Source organism: Barbatula barbatula, assembly GCF_947034865.1.
Source record: "Barbatula barbatula genome assembly, chromosome: 15".
NCBI lineage: Eukaryota > Metazoa > Chordata > Actinopteri > Cypriniformes > Nemacheilidae > Barbatula > Barbatula barbatula.
This window is the reverse complement of record NC_136778.1, coordinates 19438490-19461869: the sequence shown is the minus strand read 5'-3', so window position 1 is coordinate 19461869 and position 23380 is coordinate 19438490. Positions and strand designations below refer to the sequence as shown.

General features: G+C 45.2%; 1 protein-coding gene and 1 long non-coding RNA gene across 2 annotated transcripts in view; both read left to right on the top strand.

The window, feature by feature from the left end:
- The window catches only part of dse (dermatan sulfate epimerase), a 34064-nt gene extending 23713 nt beyond the window's left edge, over positions 1-10351 (top strand). The window contains exon 6 of the mRNA XM_079475604.1: positions 5258-10351. Within this exon, the coding sequence (XP_079331730.1) occupies positions 5258-6989 (1732 nt within the window). The 3' untranslated portion in view covers positions 6990-10351. The remainder of the gene's footprint in view (positions 1-5257) is intronic.
- A 5289-nt stretch (positions 10352-15640) lies between these two features.
- Positions 15641-16330, top strand: LOC306905079. The gene is made up of 3 exons (XR_013787693.1): positions 15641-15679; positions 16029-16126; positions 16201-16330. It is a non-coding gene; the product is annotated as an uncharacterized lncRNA (long non-coding RNA).
- The last annotated feature ends 7050 nt before the right edge of the window (positions 16331-23380 follow it).

The following is a 23380-nucleotide window of genomic DNA, read 5'->3' as shown; positions in this document are numbered from 1 at the left end:
TTATGTCCGGCAGCTAATCGGCCACAGGTGGCCATGATCATCATTAGCTGCCGGATTATATCCCAGGCTACGCTGATTTACTTTTGCACCCCATTCCCCGCCACATCCCCCCCCCAGCTTCGACCTGGAGACCTTCCGTCTCTCCTGTGTATCTGGGGCATCAGTAGGGGTGGGAGGGACATGTCACCTGACAGACCGGCCAAAGCGGACCACATCCGGGACAATCCATCCGCGTTACTGTTTGAGATCACCGCCCGGTGTTGGACCTTGAAATGGAAGTCCTCGAGCGCCAGAAACCAACGGGTTACCCGGTCATTAGTGTCTTTGGCCCAGGCCATCCACTGGAGGGGTGCGTGGTCGGTCACAAGGGTGAAGCTTCGGCCCAGCAGATAGTACTGTAGCTCCAGGACTGCCCACTTCACGGCGAGTGCTTCCTCCTCGACGGTGGCGTATTTGGTCTCGGAGGGGGTCAGCTTACGGCTGATGTATGTTACCGGATGTTCTTCTCCGGCATGAACCTGGGACAGGACGGCTCCCAGCCCGGTGTCTGAGGCGTCTGTCTGTAGAAGGAAGGGGCAGTCAAAGTCGGGGACATGTAAGACCGGCGATGAGGTCAAGGCGGCCTGTAGCTGCCGGAAAGCCGTCTCCGTCGGCTCTGTCCAGTTGACCTTCTCGGGCTGCCCCTTTTTGGTCAGGTCTGTCAGGGGGCTGGCTATTGAAGAGAAGTGAGGAATGAAACAACGATAGTATAATGCCAACCCTAGAAATGCCCGTACCTGGGTCTTGGTGGTTGGCCGAGTGGCCGTTCTGACGGCTTCCACCTTCTTTGGCTGGGGCTTGATGAGGCCTCGGCCCACTTGATAACCAAGGTAATTTGCTTCCGTGAGCCCCAGGTGGCACTTCTTCGGGTTGGCGGTAAGGCCAGCCCGTTGCAGCTCGTCCAGCACCCTCCGGAGGCGCTCAAGATGGTCCTCCCAACTTTCGGAATGGATGACAACGTCGTCTAGGTATGCTGCGGCGTAGCTGTGATGAGGTCGCAACAATCGGTTCATCATTCGCTGGAACGTGGCTGGTGCGCCGTGTAGCCCAAACGGCAGGACCGGTATTGCCAATGTCCGCTGGGTGTGCTGAACGCGGTCTTTTCCCTGGCTTCAGCCGCCAGCGGGACTTGCCAGTACCCTTTTGTCAGATCCAGGGTGGTGATGTACCGGGCCGTGCCCAACCGTTCGAGCAGCTCATCAATCCGCGGCATAGGGTAGCTGTCGAAAGATGCGACTTCGTTCAGCTTCCGAAAGTCATTGCAGAACCGGATTGTGCCATCGGGTTTTGGGACCATCACGACCGGGCTGGACCGAGGACTATATGAAGCTTCGATTACCTGCAGGTGTAGCATACGTTGCACTTCCTCTTCAATAGCCTGCCGGCGGGCCTCGGGTAGTCTGTAGGGCCGTTGCCGGACTATGACTCCGGGTTTGGTTCGGATGTCCCTCTACGAGACCGTCAGTTTGGGGATGGTGCGGAGCTGTTTGATCTGTAGTAGTCGGCAGAGGTCGGCCATCAGCCGGGACATGAACGGGGTCCCCTGGTCCGTCAGGATCTCTGAGGGAATGCCCACACGGCTGAACAACAGGAAGAGTTCCTTGGCAATTGACTTAGCCGTGGCTTTGCGGAGGGGCACTGCCTCAGGGTAGCGGGTTGCATAGTCGACCACGACCAGGATATGCTCATGACCACAGGCGGAAGGGTACGTCAATGATGGGCATTGGGACCAGCGGGCTAGGTGGAGGTCGCTGCAGGGACTTCCGTTGACACGTGGGGCAGGCTTGACAAAACCTTTTAACTTCAGCCTCAATTCTCGGCCAATGGAACCGGTCTCGTATCCGCTGAAGGGTGTTCTGGGCGCCGAGATGCCCGGCCATCGGGTGACTGTGGGCTAGCTCAAGGATTGTGTCAGTCTTAGCTCTTGGCACGACCAGGAGTTCCTTTTCTTCCCCCCGCCGCTGCGCGACACAGTAAAGGAGGCCATTTTTCACCGTGAAGTGGGGCATCGGGTGAGGCGCCGGCATGCGTTCTTTTCCTTCCAGCACCCGCACTTGGCTCCAGCAGTTCCTTAGTCGCTCGTCCTCCCGTTGCTCCTTGCCGAACGCACCACCCGCTGTGATCTGTTGAAACAGTTCAAGATATAGATTAGGGGTCGAGTGTTGGGTCTCACCTCCGTGGTCGCTGCTGGTGGCCACGTAGGCTGAGTGGGTCGGCTTAGACATGCGACGTCTTCGGCGGCCCCCGGACGGTCTCCCAGCTCGGACAGTGGAAGACAGCAGACGTTCGAACCCAGGCCAGTCACGGCCTAGCACCACCGGGACTGGGAGGTCTTGGACAATGCCCACCTCGACCGGCCAGGATCCAGGCTCCGCCGCAATAGTCACTCGCCGAGCCGGTACATAGCGAGTATCTCCGTGAACACACGTGATGGGTAGCCGGGCCTTGCTTTCTGGAAGAGGGGCGACTACAGACGGCTGGACCAGAGTGACAGCACTTCCGGAGTCCAGGAGCGCCCGAAGAGTCTGGTTACCCACCCGGACTTTCCGAGTCGGGGCACTGGGCGGGACCAGCTGGTGTACCACACACCCTGCGGTCCAAGCTCGACACCCGGGGGACGGTGGTTCCATAGGCATGGGTTCGTCAACGGGCCCGGGGGCGGCCGGCCTCACTACTGGTCGTGACTTACCCTCCGGCGGTCGCCCACCTCTCCGGGGTGCTGTCCCTACTCTCTCTCCCAGGTCTCGGGCAAAGGACGCTTCCGCGAGCTCCACTGCCTCCACTGCGTCGCTTAGGCTTGTGGGGTTCCTCATGCCGACGGGCCGACGGAGATGCCTGGGCAGGGCTCACAGCAGCCGGTCGACCACCACACGCTCTGCTACCTGAAGGGCCGAGGGTTCACCGGCAAGCAGCCATAGATGTACCAGACCGGAGAGGTGAGCCACCTGCTGCCCCAGGCGTGATACTGCTGTGCGGCGCACATGGGAGATAACCCCGCCCTTGCCAGGATCTCTGCCTTGAGAAGATCATAGTCGTCCCTCTGGGTGGCCATCAGTGAGTAGTATGCCCGCATTCTCCACCACTTGTGACACGTTGTTGGGACAGCAAACCCCGGGGGGAAGTTTTATTAACATAAAGCTCAACAGAGGAGAAAAAGGAAATTATACAGCTTCCGGGGTGCTGTTCGTGCCGTGCGGTAGTGTAGCTGGGGGGGTTCCGATGCCAGCCTTGACTCCTCTTAGGAACTTGAGTCCGTTTCCGTCACTGGATGGGGCAGAAGAGAGAAAACACAACACGTAGGTTAGCTTTAGGGTGCTTGCGAGTCAACAGGCACCCCGTCTGCGTCCTCTCGCTGGGTTTTTATGTCCGGCAGCTAATCGGCCACCGGATTATCTCCCAGGCGACGCTGATTTACTTTTGCACCCCACTCCCCGCCACAATATTTTACTTTACTATATCATGTACTGTAGTATCACTATGTTGTGCCATGTTCATAATTGAATTCTACAAAATAAACCAAAGATTTACTATAGTAAACTGTATTATTCTGTTCACTACAATATTTTGTAGCATTAACTACAGTTATTGGATAAATTGTAGCAAATACTGTAAATGTTTAAATAAAAGTTAAAGTGATGCCATAGCACCGGTACAATCATGCAACCCTACTATAAAGTAAAATTCTCAATAGCAAAATTATTAAATAGCAACAACATTTTATTTACTTTATTTACGTTTTTTAAAGAAATGTTAAATTTTAAGTCAACTATGAGTTAATGTTGTTAATAAAATAAATATTGGATAGCAAAAATCTTATTGTATTTTTTCTTAACTTTTACCTCTCTTAAAATGTTAAATATATCCAATTCATGTTCTGTAAAGTACTAAGCAATTGACCGATATCGGAATCAGACGATAGTTGTTTGTTAAAATTGGTATCGGCCAAATAAAACCCTATCAGTGCATCCCTATCCATTACACTATCATAGATAACGCAAATGAGGCCTGTTGCTGATGTAGAGACCAAGACTAAGTACAAAATGTGGAAAATTCTAAGTATATTTCTAATCTATTTGTATTCAACAGTAATAAGGGCACTTCAGATGATGACTGTAAAGAAGAAACCTTCAGACAACAGGCAAAGCCGCCCCAACTGCAAAATCTGCAGCGGCCATAAGAAATGTCAAAGAAAGAAAAAGAGAGAGACAGATGTAATTTAAATCCTGATGATTTACCAAGCATTTCCAAGCATTGTACGGCACTGCCAAACTGTATGCAATACTTTGTAAATAGCAAATATTGCCTTATTGAGCTTTACAGAGCGCTGCCAATCCTTATGAAGCACCATATTTGGCACAATTTTAAAATATATAACTCAGTAACATTTATTTGTAGTTTGTAAGAGCATAAAAGTGTTTGTCTTATGCTTGGTTTATTAGTTTTTTTATTAGTTTATTTTTTACATTGAATTCTCATATTGTTTATTTTACTTTCATTTTGATTGACCTGTATTTCAGGCTGCAGCTCCTTGATGATGTTTTATGTAAATAAATGTTTTATGTGTGTGGATAAATCTACCTTTTCAATATGATTGTTATGTCTTTACTTTATAAAACAAATTATTGTGAATATTTATACTTTTGGTGCCAATTGTGTCATGTTTTGCTTTACCACAAAGCGAGGACGTTTTGTGAGCAGATTTCATGGGTGAATTTTCCAGGGCGTTTGCTTGTAAATACATCTTATTCTTTCTGGGTTATACAGAACATAAACTTCCATCAGGCTAAAGAAATATACACCGACAGTCACAAGACTAAGCTCATCTAGCACTGTGTTATTTTCATAAAAAAAACGATTAAAAGGGGTGTTTCAGCCTGTTTATCTCTGAAATAGTTATAGCCAATTTTGCATCTCTCATAGTAAATTCTAAAGATATCTGACATAACTTAATATGTCAGTCTTTTGAAATTTCTTTTGAAACGGTTGTGTTTATTGCATATATATTTGCAAAACTATATTACATAACCATACAACCCAAAATGTTGTTCCAATATGGTGGCATGTATGAATGTGGCATAGTTTACATTTTATAGTTGTTGTCCTCAGGACATCTAATATATACAGTATAATTAATCATTTTAATCTTAATGTTTTACACTGATGTGTTTATTGCAGCTTTATTACACAATTTCCTTGTGCTTATCTTTTCACTGTGTAGGTATGATGCCAGCCTTCAGCCCACCCCACCTCGTGATTATGGAACATCCCATTTGCATTTTTTTGAAGACTGGGGAGTGGTAACATTTGGAAGTTCCCTTCCTGCTGGGAGAAATCACACATTTTTATCCTTTAAGTCTGGAAAGCTTGGTGGACGTGCTATTTTTGACATTGTACACCAAAAAAAATACAAAGACTGGATCAAAGGGTGGCGAAACTTTAATGCTGGCCATGAGCACCCAGACCAGAACTCCTTTACCTTTGCCCCAAATGGAGTTCAGTTCATCACAGAAGCATTGTATGGGCCCAAATATACCTCCCTCAATAATGCTGTCATGTTTGGACCTGCTGTGTCTGAAAGCTGCTTTGCTCCATGGGAAGGTCAAGTTACAGAGGCTTGCAACTCTAAATGGTTAAAATATAAGCATGGGCAAGCTGCAGATTGTCATGGTCGGGTGGAGGTGGCTCTAGAACAGCAAGGCATGGTGTTTATCCGTGGGGAGGGCAGGGCAGCTTACAACTCTGAACTGAAGATCCAAAATTTTCAGAGAAACTTGTTGCTGATTAATCCTCAACTGCTGCTGATGGTAGACCATATTCATCTGCATCCTGGCAGTCCAACAAGCAAAATAAGTGCCTTCTTTCACAATACAGACCTGCCCTTCCAAAACACCCAAGATGATGGAGTTCATGGTGCTCTGATCAGAAACGGAAATGAATCATACAAGATGTTCTGGTTGGATGATATGGGAAGGAGTGAAAGGGCAACAGTGGGCTATTGGAGCTACCCACGGGGGTACCCTTATAATGGATCAAACTATGTGAATGTGACTATGCCACTGAGGAATCCCACAAGCAGAGTGGCTTACATCTTCTTTGGGCCTGGAGAGGATGTGCAAAGTTTCAGTGTTCGTGGTGATTCAGAAAGACTAAACATCTATCTAGGCACCAGAAAACACACTTATACCATATGTATTCTTACATCTGAGGTTTCCACCAAAGCCCCAAATGCAATAGTGTTGAAGGATCAAAAGAAAGTGGTGTTTGAAAGTGCTTTAGAAATAAAGGAACAGCCTGTAAAAGAAGTGGAGGAATATGTTAACGTGGTTGAGGACAGTCTTCAGAATGTCAAACCAGTCTTTCAGCAGCTAGAACGACACATCCTGTCACGGGTTCTTAACACAGACAACTTTCACAAAACTGCTGAGCGTCTGCTTAGATTCTCGGAGAAGAGAAACACTGCAGGAACTCTTGACATTATTGGCCTCTATAAAAAGCAGGGAAAAGGAAAGGGAGGCAAAAAGACAATCCTTTCTGACAGTCTACCAGATATCTTTGCTCGTATCGAGGCAAATGAGAAGAAGGAGAGACAACTCTCAATGAAGCATGCCTATGAGGAGGTTCAAGATGAGGGAGATGATGATTCAAGGTCATTCATTGATTACAGTGATGTACGAAAGGGGAGAAAGGTTGGATCTATAAAGGGGCGGAAATTTAAAGAAGTGCACATAGTGGCTACAGCAGAAACCGAGGATACACCCAGCTCAACCTTTTATATTCGGCTATTCCTCATTTTGAATATTGCCACTTTTTTTCTTCTGCTGGCAGTGTTGCTGACACATTTCCAGAGGGCTCAGAGTTTGCACACACAGCGTTTTCTCTACTGTGTCCTCCTCATAGATAGCTTCATCCTGCTCTGTTTGTACTCCTCCTGCTCTCAGACTCAGTGTTAACATCATCATTGACCCTTTTCTACCAACGGAGTGCCAGGGCTTGGCCTAATACCAGATAGCATAACACATTTTTCTTTTAATTACACCATGTTCTGGTCACTTTGGTTCTGAATATCATGTGTTGGCACTGTAGCTTGCATTGACTTGCTTGCAGTATTTTGTGATAGTTATGCAAGAACAAATCTCAACATCTCAACATTACTGTCGTTGTGGTTGAGGCCATAGCCGGAACCAGGGGACCTAAATCGAAGAGACATTAGACAGGACCGAAATCACGTTTAAAAGTTTCACAGTCTTTGGGTTTATATGTGCGCAATCAAATTCATATGTGCACTGTTTCATTTCTCTTTTACTTTCGCTTTTGAAATTGACCACATTCAGCAGGAAGGGAAAGGGGGGGGTTAAGTGAAGGAGTGGAACAGTAACTAATTTAGCTTTCCTGTAGCGAAGAATAGTGGGGGAGTGGGCGGGGGAAAAGAAAGTGATCCGATAACGTATCTTAAAATATATTAGTCATTAAACAAATCATACTTTCAAGCCACAGCGGTATTACAGAAACCACTCAATGTAATATGAGTTTTTATTTTAATGGAAGTATAACAAATATGACAGTTACCGCATTTGAAGAGATGGAAAACTGATGCAGGATGCCTTCATAAGCGAGTCCAAAAGTCCACTTGGGCTTTAAATCAGCGATCAGTCCGGCATGGGAGACATGAGCTCTGGCCCGCCGAGAGCTCCAAATGGCCATCCACGCTTGTTTCTGTGTGCACAATTTTAACAACTGTCATGTATTAATCAGTTTCAGTGGAGAAGCCCTTCCCCCACATTTATACCGCATATAGTATATTTCACATAAAAATATACTTTTATATATAATTATCAGAATTTGTATTTTTGCAACTCCTGCTAAGTGTTCTGCTTTTTCGTCATTTATCCATCAGCTTAATATCCTGTGCCATGAACGCCTCTGAAGGGTCAGATAGAAACCCACCAGGCGTTGTCATGAATAATTATGAGACACCGGTCTTTCATCGATGTACATGTCACGTCATAACCTGTGATGTTGGCCAGATGAGGATTTTAAACCGAGAAGGCAAAAATAGTGCAAAAAAGCTAAAAATTAACTAGTTTTTTTCAACTGTTATAACTTACAGTTGCTAACATAGTTTTCTATGATGTGCTATACAACCAACTCTGTTAACATCTCAAGGAAGGTTGGGAACCGTTGATCTATTTACACAATGTTCCTGTATTTGCATGAAATTGCTCAACCTTAATGTTAAATGTAACTGTTTTTAGAAAGTGACACAAAACTCAGCCAATGTTAACAGTTTGGGGGCTTGATGATTTTGCTATCAATTTCCTAGCAAGAAGCATAACATAGCACAACTCAAGTGTAGAAACCATCAGATTTTCTTTTTAGGGCAAAGCCTAACATTAACACTACTACCTTTTAGATTGCTAGCTAATTTGAGCCAAACTCAAACTACATAGCAGTTGACAATGTGCGCATAATTTCTTTCAGTTCCTACGTGTCGAAAAAGTAAAACTCTGCCACATTAATAAAACAATACAAAATTTACTTACCCAACAGTAGGTTTGCAATACTCATTCACCATTCAAGTCGTCCTCCGACATGGCCATAGAAATAAATGGAAATACGTCATCGCTCACTCGCGAGAAAATCTATGACATTGTGGGATTCTGAAATATCGCGAGATTTGTTACAAAATCTCAGCAGCACAGTTTTGGCAATCATCCACTTTAAATTGTGACCAGAAATATTTATAAATGTATATCTGATTTATGTGTATATGCATAACTTTCATAAAAGTAAAAAAAAATGAATATAGGCCTACGGAAAACATCTCTATTAACAACTACAGTGCAGTGGCTTTGTAATCAATTAACCACACAGGGCACTTTGCAAGTATAATTTGTCATTAAAATAGATTTGAAAACAAACTGCTTTTTTACAATGGGTCTTGCGTGACCTTTTTTTTTAAAACTAATTGGGGCACTGAAATTAATCATTGCAGTATTAATCAAGGTGTAAGCACAATTCCTTTAGCATATTTCATAATAATTTTGGAGAGGGTCATGATGGACTGAAAATGAACATGTGAGAGACGTCAATAAAGGACGTCCTCTCACAACCGATTCAAAACAGTATCACAACCGATTCAAAGTAACATTTATACAGGCAACCCAAGAGAACAGTTGACATGTATCTGAATGCATTTTAGGAAATGTTCTGTGTCACATATTTTTATGATTTATGCCATCCTACCACAACTATTTTCGGCCAGGGACATGACATTGTTGTCAGACCAATGTTTGCTGGGATGTTTATCTGTTTAACTGTTATAACAGTTATAACTTTTATTATAAGTAGAACACTTTGTTGTTCAATTGAATGTTTAAAGGATTCATATGACAGAATTTCATGTTTTGCTTTTGATTTACTGTGTTATATTACCGTTTGTGCATGAATAAGACAACCAAAATCTCAAAACTCAAAGTTTTCCACATGATGATGTACTCTAACGAAAAGAGAAGTAGATCCAGATCTGCCTAAAACGCCTTGATCAATCAGGCCCCCACATCTCTACGTCAGTATGTGGTAATGTTTGCATGACGCCGCCCAAATCTACACACAAAGCTGAAGGCGTAGCTTCTCCAAGTGAGAATCCAAAGAACGGACTTGTGTTCTTGCGGAGACCAGTCTTGTGAGGCAGCCGTTTCTGAGCCTTCAAGTGGATTCCACAAGCGTGCAAGGCTACATAGGATTCTGTTCTTGTGTTCCTGAAAATTGGAATCGGACTTTGACGGTTATTGATTACGTAAAGCAAGAAGACTCCTGAAGAACGCATATTGAGAAATGGCCTCACTTTTCGAAAGGATGTTAGCTCCAGAGCCAAGGGGACACACAAGCGAAAACATAAGGAAGCAAGACTGCTGAAGAATGCATATTGAGAAACGGCCATGAACTGCCTATCGGCCTCGTCCTGGAAGTTTGTGGTTATGGTAGGGGGCGAAACATTTCCGCCACACGCTTGAGGTATTCAGCCAATCACAATACACTGTTCAACTGGCCAATCTGAGCAAACTGCACTTTCCAGACCGATGAGTTTTCAAATAATCTACGTGTTTTAGAAAGGCGGGGTGTAGAGAAGCTACTGTAATGTACGGTGTGTGAAAATTTGTATGTATAAACACATTGTATTACACCAAAACCACAAGGTAATAATGCATTGAACTATGTCATATGACTCCTTTAAACAAGTTTGTATACCGTTTTGAATGCGATTTGATATGATGCTGTCAATATGTTTCTGTATAAATGAAAAGTATTCCAACTCGGAGTCTGTGTCATTATATGTTATTTAAAAAGTCTAAAATACTTATGGACAATTAAGGACAAGTTAAATTAGTTGCACTACATGTCCGCCAAAAGAATATTAAATAAAATATATCTAATTTATTGATTTATTTAAATGTTTGTTTATCCTGCACATATGCCTCCGACTTATTCTAGGACAGGACCCCTGTCTGTTTATTAAGAGATGCACAGTGTGCTGCATAAAATACCACTGTGCCTACTGTAAATTGATGTTTAACCATTTACACGAGCTCCAAAATCATGTGGCTAATCACATGCAAAATGCAGTTCAACAAGAAGGTATGAGTGGGAATGATTTAATTGTACTCCTTTTCTACTTTGGCTTGTTGTAATAATTTCTTCCTTGATATAATAATTCCTTTCTTTCCATTTAAAACTAAAAACATATTGATCATTTAACATTTCTTTGTGTTTTGAAACTTTTGAGAAGTCGGAATCTCAAGGTTTCAAATAATTGTTGTTGTTGTTGTTGTTATTGTTATAGACTATGCATTTCAGTACATTACTTTATCTTAAATCATTGCAAAATTATTGAACACCTATATAAATACTGCAGACTCTTTTAGATTATGTTGAGCTTTTGAGCAAGGCATTTCAAATGCAATGCACTATAAACATTGCCGTTTTTAACAAGACAATTGTGCTTATTTATTATTTTACGTTTTAGATTATGCCATCATCAAGTGTGGTCTATACTGCAGACCATAACCACATTTTCACTGCTGCTATTGCACTTCAACAGTAATCAGGCGGATGGAATTATTAAACTTTTTAAAACCTGTAAAAAAACAGCATCCGGACAGGCCCGATTGGCAGTGAAGACGATTTTCTTTTTCTTCTTGATGAAACAAATATTTTGATATGGTGACTCTATCAAAACACAAATATTTCGGTATCTGGTGTGGCCCCCAAACGATAACAAAGACTCTACTATGTACAACTAGAGATACAGTATATAACAAAATACCTTACTATGTGAGATGAACTTATAATAGTCAAATAATGGGTACATGATTCCTTTACATTTTGGTTAATAAAATCGTCAACATTTGCCCCTTTGAGAGGGCCACGTCTCATTTGTTTGATTTAACCAGAGAGGTGTTTCATAATGTTGTTTCTCTATTATAAGTACTTATGACTAAATAGGGCTGTCAATCGATTAAAATATTTAATAGCGATCAATCGCATGATTGTCAAGAGTTAACTTGTGATTTATCGCACATTTTTATCCGTTCTAAATTAACCTTTTTCAAGTTTACATTACTCTATTCAACATTGGCATGGACAATAATGATGCTTTATGCAAATGTATGTTGTTTATTATTAGTGAAACCATACTGGACATTGTCGCGGGCAAAGTAACAACACGTACACAGAACTGGCGAAACACAACCCTGGAGGGTACTTTTATTGTAATTATCTGTGGATCTGGAAAACAATCTCGTCACACCCCCCCCCAAGCGTCGACCTGGTTCGGCGGGATGTCCTAAGGAAAAATAGAGTTGTTGGGACGGCGGGGGGGGGTTTACCTGACCATGCTGCCCATCCTGACCACAGTATATCAGTACCGCATCCTCCCCTTCGGTCTGTCCCTGTCTCCACGAGTCTTTACAAAGGTCGTGAAGGCCGTCGTCACTCCCCTCAGGGAGCAGGGCATGCGCATACTCAACTATCTCGATGACTGGCTCATCTTGGCACACTCGAGAGATCTGTTATGTACACACAGGGACCTGGTGCTCCGGCACCTAGACCGTCTTGGTTTGCAGGTCAACCGAGAGAAGAGCAAGCTCTGCCCTGTGCAGAGCATCTTTTTTCTCGGGATGGAACTCGACTCTGACTCCATGACATCACGGCTTACTACCGAGCGTGCCCAGTCAGTGCTGAGTTGCCTGAAACTCTTCACGCAGCAGCCAGCGGTCCCCCTGAAACTGTTTCAGAGGCTCCTGGGACACATGGCATCCTCGGCGGGGGTGGTCCCGGCCACAAATCCCGGGCGACCTGAACCAGACAGCCGATGCGCTCTCTCCTCGGTCGAGACCCTGCGGAGAGTGGGGGCTCCACCCCCGCTCAGTGCAGCTCATTTGGGTGCAGTTCGGGCAGGCACAGGTGGACCTGTTCGCCTCCCTGGACATCATTCATTGCCCGCTATGGTACTCCCTGACCGAGGCCCCCATCGGCACAGTTGCCTTGGTGCACAGCTGGCCGCGGGACAAGCGGAAGTACGCCTTCCCCCCAGTAAGCCTCATTGCACAGCTCCTGTTCAAGGTCAGGAAAGAGGAGCATCGAGTGTTACTAGTTGCACCTTACTGACCCAACCGGACTTGGTTCTCAGAGCTAATGCTTCTGACGACAACTCCCCCTGGCCGATTCCCCTGACGAAGGACCTTCTTTCGCAGAGGAAGGGCACGTTGTGGCATCCGAGACCAGACCTCTGCAAACTCCATGTATGGCTCCTGGACGGGACGAGGAGATCCTGAGTGGCCTACCCCGGCGGTGGTGGAGACCATCACTCAGGTTAGGGCCCCTGCCACGAGGTGACTAAAGGCCTTTAAGTGGCACCTCTTCTCGTCCTGCTGTTCTTCCCACGGAGCTGCTCGATCGGGAGCGTGTTGTCCTTCCTGCAAATGGGACTCGAGAACAATCTTTACCCTTTCATGCTGAAAGTGTATGTAGCCGCCATTGCCGCTCATCACGAACCAATCAGTGGGAAGTGTCTGGGACAACATGACTTGGTCATTAGGTTCCCGAGGGGCACGAGAAGGTTGAATCCACCTCGTCCACGCTCCGTACCCTCTTGGGACCTCAATGTGGTCCTGGCGGGCCTTCAGAGGCCCCCTTATGAGCCCCTCAGAAACGCCGCTCTTTCTCATTAGTCGATGAAGACGGCTTTCATAGTTGCGCTCGCTTCCATTAAGAGGGTAGGGTACCTAAAAGCATTCTCCGTGGCCACGTATTACCTAGAGTTCGGACCCGGACACTCTCACGTTATCCTGAGACCCCGGCCAGGGTACGTGCCCAAAGTTTCCACCACGCTCTTTTGGGACCAGGTGGTGAACCTGCAGACGCTCCTCACTAGGGAAGAAGACCCAACCCCCTCCGTGTTGTGTTCAGTACGCGCGCTGAGCCTCTACTTGGACCGCCAGCAGAGCTTAAGGAGCTCTGAGCAGCTCTTTGTCTGTTTTGGAGGTCAGCAGCCTTCGCGTTGAACCGGTGTCAGCCCGAGTCTTATATGATACCACCAGGTAAGGCCGGCAGCCGGTGGTGAAAAAGGGAAAGGGAACATCTCGGTTATGTATGTAACCTCCGTTCCCTGATGGAGGGAACGAGACATTGTGTTCTTCATGCCACAAAGCTGGCCGCCTGCTGCAGCAGTCAAGATACGATTCTCAGGCTCCTCAGCACAAAAGGTGAATGAATGCAGCACGCCGGTTCCCTTTTATACCCGGATGTCCGGGGCGGAGACTGGCATTACATTTAATTTGCCAACTCTCATTGGTCTTTTCAAGTCAGTCAGAGATGATAGGTTCTCAAGTCAAACCCCAATCTGTCGACACAACGTCTTATTCCCTCCATCAGGGAATGGAGTTTACATACGTAACCGAGACGTTTCCATTACTTTCCTTTCTTCCCACTGAGCCAATTGCTCAAACAGACAAGCCTGTTTACAGTTTCAGACGACAGGGCAGCTCGCTTCTTCTGAACAACATGCCCTGACAGTGAAAACAGTCTTTCCCAAGGTATCGATGTAGCAGGTGTTGCTAAGTATATGTGTGCAAGGTTGGCCATCTCACTGTGTGCACCTTCATGTTTGGACCACCACTGCAGGGAGAGTCCCGAAACACACGCAGAGTGAGAACCCGTTATGTAGTGTTGTGAATCAACTAAGTTGCTCCAAAGCTGTGTCTCACACTTCTTTCCTTTTACCTAGAGTTACCTCAGATTCCGAAACCATATCGGTGAGTACTGGAGTCAGTTTCCTGAATCACCATGGTACACCTATAATAAGTGTTTATTTTCTGACTATTTTAGTCCAGCGGGTCGCCACCGCTGTGGAGTAGCACATGACCTCATCCATAGTTCATAGTAATAAACGGAGAGAAGTAGCGCCGGTTATGTACTTCCGCAAGACGCATGCAGTTTTGTTTATGAACTGCTAGAGCATGAAACAAAAACAGCAGTGCGACAAATAGACTGCGTACCTGTGTAGTGCGTATGTTTGTCTCTGTTGTTAAAAATTTTTCGTTAATTTGATACTCATGTAAACATGACGTCACCTGTGTCTTTTCTGGTCAGTCGTCATGAAAACATGAAGCCCTGGCATTTGGACCAGAGTGAAAACAAACAACATATCACTGTGTGAACTCTCCCAATTAAGCTGGTGTTCTGAAAAGAAATCTGGATTTTGGAGTTAAAATAATAAAGTTATTTTTCTAAAGACATATTTTTTAGTTTTTGTGTGAAAAGAGGGTGGGTGGTGGCAGTGGGGCTCATTGGAGTAGCCCTAAAGCTCTGACCCTAGAATCGCCCCTAGCTGGCAGTACAACTGAGCATGAAACAAAGTTTTCTCCTCCTAGTAGTTCACTCACATACCTACAATAACAGAGAAATGGATTTTAGTTGGACATAAAACACTTTCAATCTCTCACTCTACTGACACACGCACGCATGACACACATGCAAGAACACACAACACAGACACACACACATACACACACACACACACACACACACACACGCACACACACATAACACACATACTATGGGATCAGTTACCCGCCACAAGTATTGTGGTCATGGTTTGAAAAATAATGAGCGTAAATAAAAAAATTGAAAACACGTGTAAAATAATAGCGCAAAAAACTAAAAAACAAATGCAAACAACAAACAACGCAGTCACGGATCGAAAAGTAATAAGCGTGAATCCAAAATGTTAACACGTTTACAATAGTTCTGCATAAAACTTGAAACATGAATTCAACATTTTCCAAATCACAAACAAAATCAGGTTTCGCTCATATTTATTTTTTTGTCCGTGCTTACGGTCTTTTCCCCTTTGCTCTCGTTTCCACTTTCTGCGCTTGGTTTTCTAAATGCTGCAGTTCAAGTTTCATGGTAATTAGGGCGGGCTTCGGCGCCACCATTGGTCCACTAGTTCTAGATTGACAGCTCCTCCTCTAGCCAATCAGTCAACGAGGGTGTTGACGTCACCCCAAATGCGACTCGCTCGCGGCATACCTCTGAAGATGGATTATATCCGTCAGCTGCAAATCGCGGACAACCACAGGTAATTAAACATCATTATATCATTACTGAGTGTCAGATACACTTCTTATATCTGTAATGAGTTCGCTCTGCCAGGCTTGTTGTCCGATTCGACCATAAATCCGTTAAATTGACATGTGCCCAGCTGGGTTTAGTCAGCGGTACTATCGTTTAGTTATTCTATTGAGTTATTTAAGATTATTGGCTGTATATTTAGAAAAAGACTCAATTTGGCTGATAACCATCTATCATTAATAAACATTATCCAGGTTAACTGTCCTTTAAATACTAAATAAATGTTATTGCAATGCTTTCATAAATAGACCCATTTTATTTTACGTTGCAACCTTGTGCTAAAATTGTTTACAAAGCAGTTATTCCCTATGCAACATTCTGAGTTGCATCAGTGCTTGGCCTGTATGGATTGCTGGACACGATTATGGAAAGGATCTCTGCAAGAAACAACACAGTAAGTTACATTTCTTTACCAGCAATGTTTTTTTAACAGCAGTTTATAATTCTGTCGACTTGCATTTTTTCCAGAAAGATGTTGACAACATCCTCAGCCACATTTCTCCTGAAATCAGTGCAAGAGAGAGTTCCACAACTTTGGTAAAGAGGAAGATCATGAGCTACTTTTAATTATATTAACATCAAGAAACGTAGAGCTGGGCTTTGCATTGTATACTATATTTAAAATTCGCTAACTCAAACGCTATTTTAGCATTTATTGAGTGCAGTGGATCTGTGAATTTCATCTAAAGCGAATCAATAAATTTCAGTAAAAACAAGCTGCTAACTAAACTTGAACTCTGATCAATGTTGTTATGTCATGACCAAGAGTTTCAGAAAGCTAACCGATAAAGTTGAGAAAATTTTACAAGCATTTATTGGACAAATGTGAAATTTAGAACCACCAAAAGACAATTATCTTGCCGATTTAATACTTGTCTTTCATTTATTAATGTTTCTATATTGTAATATATACTAAATGTTTGCTAAATTATACACTGTTTGCTTTTTTTTTAAGTAGTAGACTTGGTTGTCTCACCTCACTCTCTTAAAGACTGTTATATTTGCATTATATAAATTTTTCCATTTTATTTAGCTTTTGAGTTACTTTTGATTTAATATAGATATCATTGCTGTCATGCTGAAATTTCCTAAAATTTCATTTTCCATTATTATTGGTCACTCTTTGTTATAACCACTACTGTAAGTTTTTTGCATTATTTAAATAAAGCCTTCTGAAAGTGACTGCTTTTATTTTATTTTCAGGCAAAAGGTGTTAATTTAAACATCACTTCCTAATATATTATGGAGAAATGGAGTATACAAAAATTTGTGTATACAGTTTTTATTTTTTTATTTTAAGCATAATCACATTTATAATGGTGTTAAATGACAGAACTTATAACAATTATAGCCTGGGGCTTTAAGATTCAAGTATCAACAGGCTGTGTCACAAAATTGAACACTAAATAAATATCTGAGATTTGCTTATTAGTTCTGAACTGAGCTGACGGCATACACTCATCCACATGATGGACTGTTACTCCAGTGTTTTGCTCCCCAATGAGTCCTCAAGCGCTGTCTTGCTCCTAAAGGTCATAGGATAAAAGAAATAAATGTTGTAACTGTTTCCTAGTTACACACAAGTGTAATATCATGCTGTTTGATGTAATTCCTTGCATCCGAGAAAAATTACCGAAACAAATCTGTTCCCTGGTAACAATACGTTCAATTAGCACTTATTACTGAATTAATGCACTTCTGTGAGAAAAGACATTTACATTTAGAAGATGCTTTTATCCAGAGGTAGGGAGCAATTAGCGATATGTCATACAGGAGCAATAATAAAATAGGTGCTAATACAAAGAAGCTGCATGATGTGATCGTCTAAATTAAGATATACGTGGTATTATCATTCTCATGAGCTATGACATCACACATTTACACCAATACAGTCATTATTTCTAAATACACAACAATCTTAAATAATTTAATAAGAGTAACTGTAAACTATAGTACCGCTGACTAAACCCAGCTAACTGGACACAACAAGCCTGGCAGAGCGAACTCATTACAGATATAAGAAGTGTATCTGACACTCAGTAATGATATAATGATGTTTAATTACCTGTGGTTGTCCGCGATTTGCAGCTGACGGATATAATCCATCTTCAGAGGTATGCCGCGAGCGAGTCGCGTTTGGGGTGACGTCAACACCCTCGTTGACTGATTGGCTAGAGGAGGAGCTGTCAATCTAGAACTAGTGGACCAATGGTGGCGCCGAAGCCCGCCCTAATTACCATGAAACTTGAACTGCAGCATTTAGAAAACCAAGCGCAGAAAGTGGAAACGAGAGCAAAGGGGAAAAGACCGTAAGCACGGACAAAACAATTAATATGAGCGAAACCTGATTTTGTTTGTGATTTGGAAAATGTTGAATTCATGTTTCAAGTTTTATGCAGAACTATTGTAAACTTGTTAACATTTTGGATTCACGCTTATTACTTTTCGATCCGTGACTGCGTTGTTTGTTGTTTGCATTTGTATTTTAGTTTTTGCGCTATTATTTTACACGTGTTTTCAATTTTTTTATTTACGCTCATTATTTTTCAAACCATGACCACAATACTTGTGGCGGGTAACTGATCCCATAACAAACGTTAGCATAGTGATTAACCATACCTATCTTTTACACTTAACCTGATGCAGCAGAATCAATAATAGCGACAACTAAATACACTCATCCAGCGGGTGATCAGCAGACCGACTATTAATTCTAAGAAATATCACTTTCCTGGCCTTGGAAAACAATACTCTTACTGTAATACAGTACCACTTCAGATTCGTAACGAAATCAAGCGGTTTCAAGGGACGTTAAGATGTGATCAATAAAAACAGAAACAATTCTAGCGTGGCATACAAATTGGGGTTTATTGACTACATAAAAGGGGAAACAAACCAACTAACTAAACAATGACGAACACAAACACACATGAACGTAAAAGCAGTAAAGAATGAAAGTAATAGACAAAGAAAGACTGGCAGTATTACATCAGCAATACACATCTGCATAAACCATCAAGGACAATCTCCTTATTAAAAATTGGCAAAGCTTACGCGCAGCTATTAAGAAATAGACCAGATACTTGCATTGGCTTTTAGGTGTGCTGGGTTTGCTCTGATGGAAGTTGGGTGTCCTGATGCATTTAAAGCGAGCGGTGATGTCCGTGGGATTCTCCCTGAGAACCGGATTGGCTGATGAAGGAAGAGCGAACTTAGCCGAAGCAAACTGCTGGAAGAAAGCCTGTCTCCGGGGAGGAGACAGGTCTCGAGAGATTGAAGGAACAGGAACGAGCAATGTTTCTTCCATGCACAGATGTTTTAACCCTGAGGGCGTCACGCCCCTCCAGAGTGGCCGATCCGATGTAGTGAGCTGATTTTGAGTGGGAAACATGTTTCTTTGTCCGGCTCAATAGCTTATTTGCATTTATGGTCACCTGGAAGTTTTGGCGCTGTAATATTCTTAGACGAAGATAAAATGAGTATGGTATAAAATACATTACTGTGCTATACACCATCATTTAAAGAATGAAAAGGGGAATATTTATATATGAAACATGCTAAGGTTCTTAGAACATTGACCTATAATTTGTACAAGTACACAATTATGAGCCTAGCTACAGCGACACACACGGTACACGGTAGAGATACATGTATTTACACTTTAAGCATTTCTTAGGTGGCGAGAGGGGAGAAAGAGCCATTCTTTGGTAGAATTTGAATCTCTCTCTGTTTGTCATGATTCTGCCTTCTCTTGTCTTGGTTTTCTGGTCTAGAGGCAGAATCATGACGGACCCACGTGTTTTATGTGGAGAGAAACATATTATTGTCAATCAGGACATAATATGCGTTCTCTCCTGTCTCGTCATTTGGCCCCGCCCCTCTCGTTTCTAGTATAGCTTTCCTCCTGTGTCTCATTACCCACACCTGCCCATCGTTATATCCTTTGTTCGTCTCCCTATTTAAATCCCTTGTATTCTCTGTCCTGTGCTCGTTTGTTGTCATACTTGTTGGTAACTGTGCTCTGTGTACTGCTCTGAGGATTTGTCCATACGCTGTGTCCCAGCGTTAGCGGCCTTTTGGTTACCCGCAGTGAGTTTTTCATCCTTTTGTTGCTGTCTTTGTTATCCCCTGTATTTTACCCCCTTGTGGGTTTTTGTTTTTCTTTTTACTTTATTAAAATCTGTTACCCCGAATTACTGCCTGCATTTGGGTTCTCTTCACTACCTGTTCCGTGACAGAACAAACGAGCCAAAACAGAACCCAGCAGCAGCATGGACACTGGCCGGTCTAGCTTGGCCCGCCGCCTCTGCAGCCTTCGCCAGGGAAGTGAGACTGTGGATGATTATGTGGAGAGGTTCCTGGACATCGCTGGACAGGGCGTCTTCGGGGAGGAGGAGCTGGCGGTGCTGTTTAACACCGGTCTCAGAGAGCCACTCTCTCGATCGGAGATGAGGGCGATGAGGCCGTTGGACTTCGACGCTGTGTGGGATGCCGCCACAGGTCGTTCGTGGTCCACGACCTCATCGAACTCCTTTGACTCATCTCCGCTGGTTGCGATACCAGAGAGTGGTCCTCTGCAGATCAGGAATGTGGGCATCGCCACGCACCACTCCCCAACCTCTGCGGCCTCTCCACAACCGCCCAGTCTCACTGGCAAGCGAGGGAGACGGGAATCCTGGGGGTCCTCGTTTGAGACCTCCAATCCCGAGCCGCTCATCCCATTCTCTTCATTCCTGCAGCCGGCCTCCAGGCGGGGGGCTCGGCTGAAGAAGAGGCAACGGAGGGCGGCTCGGAGGGCGGCTCGAAGGGTGGTCCCGTCAAGTCCGGTGGTCCCGTCGAGTCCGGTGGTCCCGTCGAGTCCGGTGGTCCCGTCGAGTCCGGTGGTCCCGGTGGTCCCGTCAAGTCCGGTGGTCCCGGGGGTCCCGTCGAGTCCGGTGGTCCCGGTGGTCTTCCAGCCGGCGTCAAGTCCGGCCTTCCAGCCAGTGTCTCAGCCCCAGCCGGCTTTCCAGCCGGCGTCTCAGCCCCAGCCGGCGTCTCAGCCCCAGCCGGCGTCTCAGCCCCAGCCGGTCTTCCAGCCGGCGTCAAGTCCTGCCCTGCCGGCCTTCCAGCCGGTGTCTCAGCCGGCCTTCCAGCCGGTGTCTCAGCCGGCCTTCCAGCCGGCCTTCCAGCCGGTGTCTCAGCCGGCCTTCCACCCGTCCTTCCACCCGTCCTTCCACCCGTCCTTCCAGCCGGCCTTCCAGCCGGCCTTCCAGCCGGCCTTCCAGCCGGCCTTTCAGCAGGCCTTTCAGCCGGTGTCACAGCAGGGGACTGCTAGAGCCTCTATGACTCCCCCTAAGACTGTTCCACCCAATCCATTCCCTTTTGGACTGCCCCCTAGGCAATCTTGTTTGCCTCCACCCCCCCTCCCATGTTTGTTATTTTTATTGTCTCACCCCAACCCGTTTGTGATTATTTCTTGTATGCCCCTAGTCATGTTTGCAATGTTCTGTTGGTTTATGTCTGTTACCCAGTCTGTCTTGTCTTGTTAGTTACTCCCCTGGTGAACGCCAGGAGTCGTTCATTAAGGGGGGGGATTCTGTCATGATTCTGCCTTCTCTTGTCTTGGTTTTCTGGTCTAGAGGCAGAATCATGACGGACCCACGTGTTTTATGTGGAGAGAAACATATTATTGTCAATCAGGACATAATATGCGTTCTCTCCTGTCTCGTCATTTGGCCCCGCCCCTCTCGTTTCTAGTATAGCTTTCCTCCTGTGTCTCATTACCCACACCTGCCCATCGTTATATCCTTTGTTCGTCTCCCTATTTAAATCCCTTGTATTCTCTGTCCTGTGCTCGTTTGTTGTCATACTTGTTGGTAACTGTGCTCTGTGTAACTGCTCTGAGGATTTGTCCCTACGCTGTGTCCCAGCGTTAGCGGCCTTTTGGTTACCCGCCGTGAGTTTTTCATCCTTTTGTTGCTGTCTTTGTTATCCCCTGTATTTTACCCCCTTGTGGGTTTTTGTTTTTCTTTTTACTTTATTAAAATCTGTTACCCCGAATTACTGCCTGCATTTGGGTTCTCTTCACTACCTGTTCCGTGACACTGTTCCTGGCCCCTCATGGCTTTTGTCACCTTAGGACACATTCGGGACCGCACCCAAGAATGCCTTTGAAGCTCGGGGAGAGTGTCGGAATGTGCCCTGGTCAATCCAGAAAGGTGATAACTCGGGCCCTTGACATTTTACGATCCCAGGTGTTGACATTTTGGTCCGACCCGACTCTACATAGCTATGGTTACTGAGGGAAGTCCAGTAATCTCCGGTGAGCGCAACCGTTTTTGTCTGTCTTAACGCCTGTTCGATTTCAGCTCTCTCCTCTTTGTAGGAGTCGTGAATCCTGCTTGTAACAGTGGCTCTTGAAGGTATTTCATATGTATAATCGTTGGATGCGATGCAAATAATCGCCTCAGGATAAGCCGATGCCCACCGAGCTGGTGTCTCCGACACCTCGGGCGTGGTTAGCAGGCTGCATTGTCCACCGGAAGATGCCGCCTGATGCCCTAGAACGAGTGGTGCTCTTGGATGGCAAGGCAGTGGTCGCCACCCTCGACTACTGTAGTTCCATTACCCTGGCCCGGGACGGCATTCTATCCCCTCGTCAACCCCGACGGACCCTGCTTCCCATCAAGTGTGTCCATGGAGACACACGAGAGGTCCCGAGTCATCGCGTGGAGGTCGCGGCTGAGTCCGGATACTGGTATGTGGAAGTGGGGATCGTGAATGATCTGCCTGTACCACTTCTCCTGGGATGTGACTGGCCCAGGTTTGAACAGCTTTTGACCACGGCAATGCAACCTACCCAGGAGAAGAACCGGCCCCCGCAATGCCGACACACGCCCAGACCCCAACCCACCCTGTTGGCCACCGAGAGCAAGCAAGGAGGGGAGTCTAGCTCTCAGTCTACTAATCTTCAGCCACGTCGAAGTTCCTGTCTTCCTGGAACGGACCCTATACCATCCTCGAGAAGGTAGGGCCAGTCAACTACCGGGTCCGTTAGCCGGGCAGACGAAAGACTGAACAACTCTACCACGTGAACCTCCTAAAAAAAGTGTGTCGCTTCGCCCCAACAGATGGCGGCCTTCGCCGCGGCGGAACCACCAGTATTTCACGTTGGAGAGCAACTCTCCCCGGACCAGAGGTGCGACATAGAGGCCTTGGTCCGTCAGTTCTCCGATGTGTTTCAGGAACGCCCAGGCAGACTCGGATTATCCAACACGAGATTCAGACGCCCCTGGGAGTCGTCGTCCGACTACGGCCCTACTGTGTCCCAGAGGCTCGTCGGCTGGCTATTGAGGAGGATATTACCCGGATGAAAGAACTGCAGGTGATTGAACCCTCACGTAGCCCCTGGTCCAGCCCTATCGTGATGGTACCGAAACCAGATGGGACACTACGGTTTTGTAATGACTTCCGGTGCCTCAATGAGGTCTCTACGTTTGACAGCTACCCCATGCCCAGAGTCGATGAACTCCTGGACCGGTTGGGGAAAGCCCAGTTTATTTCAACGTTGGACCTAACCAAGGGCTACTGGCAGATGACCCTTTCCCCAGAGGCCAAGGAGAAAACAGCCTTCAGCACACCGTCGGGTCACTGGCAATAACGGATGTTG